General features: G+C 37.6%; 1 protein-coding gene across 1 annotated transcript; it reads right to left on the bottom strand.

Annotated features, from left to right (window-relative positions):
* Positions 1-2263: 2263 nt before the first annotated feature.
* Positions 2264-4086, bottom strand: LOC137397391 (uncharacterized). The gene is made up of 5 exons (XM_068083682.1): positions 4039-4086; positions 3604-3666; positions 3393-3505; positions 3059-3246; positions 2264-2565 (listed from the first exon to the last, which is right to left on the bottom strand). Exons 1-5 carry the CDS (start codon positions 4084-4086, stop codon positions 2264-2266), a joined length of 714 nt encoding a protein of 237 aa, XP_067939783.1.
* Positions 4087-8181: the final 4095 nt, after the last annotated feature.

The following is an 8181-nucleotide window of genomic DNA, read 5'->3' as shown; positions in this document are numbered from 1 at the left end:
TTGTTTATTTTTGGAATACCCCAATCCAAATCTCTATGACCAGATTTTTCCAAGGTCAGCAGTTGCTCTTTTTTGCTCACTAGATGGTGCAAGCAAAGCACTTGCAAATAGAAAAGACCTAACTTGGCTGGCCTGAACTTGAGCTCGGCCACCTTCAGCCATTTTAGCACTTTCTGTAATTTATGCAGGTTTGCATCAAAATTTTGGGCAATGACTATTGTGTCATTCAAGTAGAGTATTAGCCTTCACTAATGAGGAGGACTGTGTCACACTTGCTCAAACAGCCTACAAAAACAGCTGATGCAAAGGTTAGTCGAAAAGAGAAAACTTTCTAATTTCATAAATCGAGCGAGTTGCTAATGCTGACTTCTACTGGGCCTTGGAATCTGAAAAGACTTGTCAGTAGTTGCTGACCATACTAAACGTAGTGAATAAATTGTGGAAAAAGATTTTAGGCTATTGTTTATCACTATGTTCTGTGACCGTTTTCAGCTGTTAGTAAGCATCCGAAAACTGTCACTATCCGCCTTTCTTGTAGAGCCTCTTGCTGAAGAGATCTACCACCAGGCATTATGTCTCAGGCTCTTTCTTTAGTTTGGGCAAATAAGAAGGTTGATGTATAGGCCTAGTACTCTACTTCTGTACAATAGAATAGAGTACTATACTTCATAGGTTTCATCCATGTCTCGCTTGCCTGGGCTGATCATGGGTATTAAGAAATCAATTGTGATTTCTCTGGGAGGTTCAGGCATTGTGTGACTGCATCTCTTTTTGTCTCGGGCCGGTTCAAGGTTTTATTCAGAGGCAGACTTTCTGTGCAAGCTATATATAATAGGAGTTGCGTCCTATCTGCCATAAGACTGTCTGTCTCTCTACTAAGGCAAGTACATTGCGTCCTGAAGAAGCCTATAAAACTGTACCAGCTCCAATAGGCATTAGTTTTGGGTGATGACCTCACAAAGAACAGCAATTTCAGTCTGAGTCAGTACAATCATGTCTCTCACCACTCGCATGTTGCTAAGCAACAGCTATCTATGCTTATCTGTGTAGGGCAATAGTCAATTATTGATGAAACTCAGAAACCGCTGAAACTCCGTAGCACCATAGTCAGCCACCAGAAATGACATCACCAAGATAACATATTTGCATATTTGGCTCATAACAACAACCTCTTCAGTCTTTACATCCAAGAGTCGTATTAGCATATATATGACTAGTACAATAGTAGCCACGTCCTATCTGTCATGAAACCGTGGTTGTCACTCTTTTGAGCATGTCTTTTATAATCCGAATAAGTCTGCAAACACTCGCTAGCTCAAAAGGTTTGTGGTGCATCCTGTGTCAATCAGAAACTGAATGTACCACCCTTCCAACTTTTCTAAATGAAAATAGTTTGTAGAATGGGGCTTCTTTAAAACCTGTGCTCTGATTGTATTTGCATCACCTTTGTCTCAAGAATTAAAACAGTTGGCATCAGGCGCTCCTGTGTCTGCCGTGGCAGACCTCTAGTGTGTTGGTTTAGCTAAAAATTTGGGTGTGATGTAAGCTGTTCTTGCTGCTTTGAAAATAAACTTGCAGCCAGTCACAAGCTCAACCTTTTCAGAACCGTTTTGAGCCCACTTCTAGCAACCTAGCTTAGTGAGGTCCATTTAGGCTCTGTCTTTACTCGCTCAGCTGAACCAGAGTCCAGGCATCTGAACTCCAGCTTTTTTAAAGCCTTATAGTAAGTCTAGTGGCCAAGGCTGCTTAGTTTTATATCAATTCTTTATCACAGATAGACATGACAGCAAACCTTTTTGGTCACTTCATCCTAATGCGTAGATATGGCAGAAGGTCGTATGATACAGAAATTGTTTGAGAGCAGTGGTTCCCAACTACCTTGAAGCCATAGACCCCCTGACCTCCTTATCTAAAAGTCATGGACCCCTTTATAAACATAATATACAGTGTTTATAACAATGCATTGTAAATTGGCGTACTTAATAAATTAGAATAATATAAGAGTCAATAGATTTGAACTGTTTCTATTTATTTATATAAAGCAATGCTATACTAAATTGCTTTGACTTTTAATTTTCAGCAGTCAGTTTGTTAGTCGAATAGATTGTATTTCTTGTTTTTTCACCAAATTCTTAATCTTTGGGGAAATGGTTGACAAAGCACTTCGCATGTCGTCTAGGCGGCTTCGTGGTTTCGATTTGAGAACAACCATGGAGGAGAAAGTGGACTCGCATAAGTATTTAGACACAAATGAGAGCAGAGTTCAAGGGGCGTGTTTTGCTGTCTGTGGATATGAATGAATCATGGAAAGCCAAAATTCTTCAATGGTTTTATCTTCATAAAAATCTTTGGCAGATGAGTCATTCTGAAAATTTATGAGTTTTCCCTGCGGCTTATCAGGAACGTTTCCAGCAAAACAGTGGAAAGGACTTCTGACAAGGCTCAGTTCAGATTCCTTCACCTCAGGAAAATAGTGCTGAAACTCTGACTCTAAAGAATCCAAGTGAGATCTAATATTACTTTGTAATGATTCAGGCATCGAAATAGGCTCTTTATCTTTGGGCTCTAGAATCAAGGAAACCGATTCAAACATAAAAAAGTTACCTTGAGCTACCTTTTTTCCATAATTCAAGTTTGCATAGGAATGCTTTCAAGGCATCCATGAACTTGACTCTTTTTGCGTTTTTTCCTTGCATCTGGTAATTTAGTTAGCTAATTTGGTTGAATATGTTCACCTAATAGGCCAGATTAAGCAGCCAAACTTCCTTCTTTAACAATGTTTCGAGTTCTGCTTTGTAGTTTTGTTCACAAAATATCTTAATTTCTTCTCGTACTTTGAATGTCCTTGCAGTTACGTTTCCTTAGGAAAGCCAACGAACATTTGTCTGATATAAAAGAACTTGATGCTCTGCTTCCATATCTTCGCATATTTCTTTAACCAATCTAGAATTCAGGGACCTGCTTTTGATATAGTTTACTATGCAAATAACCTGATTGAGGATTGCTGAGAATGATTCATTAAGGGTATTAGCAGCCAAAGCTTGTCTTTATATCATACGATGTACGCCTTTGACAACTGAAACTAGCTGTCTCAGTTTTGCTTGAAAGCCAGAGCTAGATCCTAACATTGATGGAGCACCATCATTGCAGCAGCCGCATAAGTTTCCCCATGACAGCTTTTCAGTCTCAAAGAATTGTGAAACTTTGTCAAGAATGTCTGAGGCTCGCATAGTTGTTTTGAGTGCACTGCAGAAAAGGAACTCCTTTTGATGTTTTCATTGTTGACATATCTAACAAAGGCCAACAGCTGAGCACACGATTCCACATCTGTGGATTCATGAAGTTGAATAGAAAACAATCCAAAAGGTGCATTTCGAATTTCCTATACCAACTGTTTCTTGATGTTTTCACTCATTTCAGTTATTCGCCTTCGAATAGTGTTATTTGACAATGATATCGCAGATGTCTTTCTTTTGGCCACTTTACCAAGCACGAGCTCCACCATCTGCTGAGCACAGGACTTAATTAGCTGCGCCCCAATTGTATAAGATTTTATATTTATTTTGAAATTTGTAATGCAACTGCATATGATGCTTCAACCACCTTGTCCTGGGTTACCAGAAAAGACTCATCAGAAGAAAGTCTCATCTTCTTCAAGGATGTTTCCTGTCGTTCAACAATGTTATGTCATGATTCACTAAATCAGGGTGACTGATGCACATATGTGAAAAAATTGTAGACCCAAAAACTTAAAAAGACAAGGCAACCACTCAGCGGGAAATGAATTAGCCCCGAAACACAGGCTAGCAAAATTCCAACAGAGCTCGATCATTAAACCCCGCCCATATGATAGCCCTCGCCTATCCTTTAAGGGTTTTATATCATTGATCCAACCACTATAAGCCAGAAATAGCTGTAAATAACTAGCTATAAAAACCAATACTGGCACCAGCATGTGGACCCCCTCAAAACCTCCTGTGGACCCCTAGGGTTCCATGGACCACCAGTTGGGAACCACTGTTTTAGAGAAAGCCTCACCTTTGCGTTCTTAGTAGACTTGGCAGAGAACCTGTGGGTCACCTCCATGTTATTCTCCGAGGCCTATCCCACTTGCTTATAGCCTTTTTTGTGTTTTCAGCCAGCTAGCTAGAACACCTTTTCAATGCTCAAACAGTTAGGAGCCTTAGTGCAAATAGTAATGCACTACTGTTTTGGTCCTTTTTTTAAGTTTGAACAATTTTTACTGGCACAGTTCTTTCAAACGTATTTCTTGCCTCAATAGTTTAGACACTAAAGGAGTTTGACCGATGCAACATTTTTAAACCTGTGTCATTTTTTCTACAGCTGCCAAACCTGTTTGGTCAGCTGCTGAAACAGAAGTGAAATCTGGCTAAAGGTCTGGTCTTGAGCGACTGCCTTCTGTCTAGCTAGCCCCTCTGCCATCAACCAGACTAAAGTCTGCTGATGTTTGCCACACTAAATGTAGAAATTGGCAGACCAGTAAACGCTTTTGCTGACTGAAGTTATTCAGCAAACTGCTATATATTTTCATTTTCATAATGGCCCAGTGAGTCTTGAGCAGGTTTCCACGGGCTGCTTAAACTAGCTGCTCTACTCACGGTGCATGCTTCTGAAAAGTGGTGGTTGCTGCCTTTTTTAGGGTGTTCAGTTTAAACTAAACCTGTTGACAAGAGAGCGAACTGACCTCTTAGTGCGTCGAAATAAACTGCTATCCTGTTGGCCTGTGCACAATTGTTTGCCTTTCTCTCTAGAGCTTGCCGAAGATGCAACAAACTGGCTACTTCAGTCTGTCCATTTGCTCCGGCTACCTCTTTGACGCAAAATATAAATTACTGTTTCACAACTCCAAAGTCAGCGTACTAAGGTAGCTTGAACTGGTAGCTCGCGGCTGAGGCACTATCATCAACCTCTTCAGTGCATCGACCAGACAATCATTATCTCTATCTACACTCCGAGCATCACTGGTGGTCGGAGCATCCCTGGATGGGTTCTTTCACAAACTAACTTTTTTGGTAGAAGAAACCTCATTTCAGATGGTTCCTCCTTTTTTGTAAGAACTGTATGAAGTGTAAACTCCTTCTCTGTTTGTTAGCAAATGTTACCCATGCTGCTTCTGAAGCTGTTCCAATTTCAATCTGCTTGTTCCAGTTTTGTCGAGAACCGAATTTATCTTCGAGATCCGACACTAAAAAAATTTCAAAATCTTCGGTCGAAAACCGTGTTAGTCGAAAACCGAAGCGTTCGAAAACTGAAATTTCACAGTACTTAATCAGTACACAAATTGCCAAATTTTAACTTTCTGATAATTTTTTGGCGATATCGTGGGGTGGAATAAATTAGCCATAACGAAAAAAAACCAAAAAACACCATGTTGCATTAAATAAGGTTCCAAAATATTTCTTAATAGAGGCATCGTAACACATGAACACAAGGCTAAAATATTTAGTATGTATGTGGTGTATGTGGTACATTAAAACTATGCCTTTCTAGCTCAATGGTAGAGCGTCCGGATAAAAATCAAATGTTGTCAATAGACTCCACTTATTTGCAAACATGACTGATTCGGTAACAGGTTGGTCTTTTCAGAGCCGGCTCGATAGCAGCTGAGTCACTCATTTGTATGCTCAGTCATATGTTATTCTTCATTTCTGCCAGCTCAGTAGTCGGTCTGGCTGTCCTACTGGCCGACAGATTGCTGGCTATACTTTCAGATGGGTCGAAGGCTAAATTGGTTTCTTTTTGGCCAAGCCCTGAGGCCTATTCAAGTCTCTCTAGCTAGGAGGCGTTAAGCCAGCCTTTTGACTTCCATACTGCTAGACAGTTGTGATTGCTCCTTTGTGCCCTGAGCCCGGTTACATTAAATTTAAATCAATCAAACTAGCATATTTTAACACTGAAATTTTGAGCTTTACATCAATTCTCGCAGTAGTAATTATGTAGTGAACTACTACTAGTAGTAATTATGTAGTGAACTACTACTAGTAGTAATTATGTAGTGAACTACTACTAGTAGTAATTATGTAGTGAACTACTACTAGTAGTAATTATGTAGTGAACTACTACTAGTAGTAATTATGTAGTGAACTACTACTAGTAGTACCAAGTTTGTTATCACAACTAAACTGTTAATATTTTTGCAAGTATAACAGAAATTAATCTCACAATTTGGGCTAATATTGAATGTTTCAACTTATTCAGCTCCGTTCCTCCCAAATGTGGTAAAAGCAAAGCCTTTTACACATCTACAACTAAAGATCAGTGAGTACAGAAGCTTGACGAACTACATAGATCAGCTTAATATTCGTTATCGCAAAGAAGCTGGTGGACCGATGCACGTTTCATATGTTCCATACACTGTTTGGCCAACCACAATAGACCTCCCAGATGTATCACATAGCCAAACCATCAAAGTTTTTGCTTCTGCAAAGAATGTAACCAGCATCAACTACGCTGAAATTGAGTTTAACAATAGTAAGTTGTTTTATCTCTTTTAATGAGTTGGAAACAATTGCAGAAACCATTGCTGCCTTTAAAGTGAGCATTACAGTTAAAAAGAAGTACGTTGATATAGCTTTAAAATCTGCCTTTTTTAACTTATCAGTTTGTGCAGATATTTGACAAAAACTTCACAATCTGTTAAAACACAAATTTAAAGCCATTAGCAGGAGGCACTGTGTAAAGGAATGTTTGTTGAAATTTTGATGGATGAGTTCCTTGCGCTTTTATCTGTACGGCATTTAATATTTAGTATGTGTAATGTTATTACTGAATAACCTAACTGTTAATTAGGCAACACTTTATGTGTCATTTAAAAATGTATTTTGTGTTTGGCCACTTCAACCATTTAAAATAACTAGTACAACTCCTAATGGAAAAGAAAAAATTGTTCTCTTTGAACTTTCAAATTCACTGTTACAATTTCAAAGTTTTATAATTTCTATACATATATTATACTATTTGTAATAATACAGCAATAGTTACAGAGAAAAAAGAAAAAAGAGCAAAAATTAGCCACTAAAATTAAGTAAATTGCTGACTGATGGTGTATGAAAAGGTGTACTATGGTGTGTAAAAGCCAACTATACTATCTAAAATCATCTAGCAATAATTTTTATCTTATTCTGAATATAAAAATTTACAGTTTCATAATAAGTAGGGACCTTTGTCTTCATGTGAAACAAGGCTTTCTGTGTTAAATTATAATTGTTGTTTTGCAAATTTCTTCAAATGTGATTCTATTTTAGTCATTCCAATTATTCAAATAAACAAAACTGAATGGAATATAGAGAAACAAGAGATGAAAGTAACATACTCAGCCAATAGAGATGATATGAAGGCAGTCATTATTTATGTGACTGCGCTCAATGAAGATGACGAAGAAACAACGGCTGAGTACTCTACATTGATCAACAATATGTCTACAGTTGTAATTCCAAGCCACTGGTTGAGAGATCAACAACTACACAGAGGTTCAATGAACCTAACTGCTACAATTTGTTATGACGACTTTTGTAGCGTCAACAGCTCTGTTCATACTGCATATATACGTAAGTCCAAACAGGAAATTTCTAGAAATTATTATTCTAAAAATAATCCAAACCTCCTATATTAATAACAAGTAGAAAGATATATCATTTTCAACTGCTCTGAATTAAAAGTAGTTAGCCACATTTGGAGTACTTAAAACTCAAAAACTATACTTTGGTATTATCGGAAAATTGATTACAAATGGCCAATGCCTATGCCTATGCTAGACTTTTTGAAATGATTTGGTCCAATAAAACTTTAATTGAAGTCTTACTATCAAACTTATGACACATCTGTAAGGTAGCAACTCTCAGCCTGTATTTGATTTTTTTGAGTTAGTACAATTCTTAACACAATGGCAAACCAAACCGTTATGCATGCTTACATAACATTGACTAATTTAGTAATATTCTCGACATTGTGGCAAATTCATCTACGTATTCCTGTAAGCATATCTAACAGCAGTTTTAATAATGTTATGATATGTATGTCATCAAAATTTATATAATTATTATAGGTGTTGTACTTTACCTGATAAAACTGAATTTGCTTGAAGCCATATAATACGCACAAAAAAATTTAACTACCTAACATATTGTGATAGATTTATTTCTGTGTCTCATTACATAACAA

Source organism: Watersipora subatra, chromosome 5, assembly GCF_963576615.1.
Source record: "Watersipora subatra chromosome 5, tzWatSuba1.1, whole genome shotgun sequence".
In the NCBI taxonomy this organism is placed as follows: domain Eukaryota; kingdom Metazoa; phylum Bryozoa; class Gymnolaemata; order Cheilostomatida; family Watersiporidae; genus Watersipora; species Watersipora subatra.
The sequence above is the reverse complement of the archived record's forward strand: the minus strand, read 5'-3'. Positions and strand labels throughout refer to the sequence as shown.

Coding starts and splice junctions, on each gene's coding strand:
- LOC137397391 (XM_068083682.1), bottom strand. CDS start 4,086: ATGGAGGTGACCCACAGGTTCTCTGCCAAGTCTACTAAGAACGCAAAG. Junction 3,506..3,603: donor TTCTGGTAACCCAGGACAAG/GTGGTTGAAGCA, acceptor TGTGCTCAGCAG/ATGGTGGAGCTCGTGCTTGG. Junction 2,566..3,058: donor AGTTGTCAAAGGCGTACATC/GTATGATATAAA, acceptor CCTTGATTCTAG/AGCCCAAAGATAAAGAGCCT.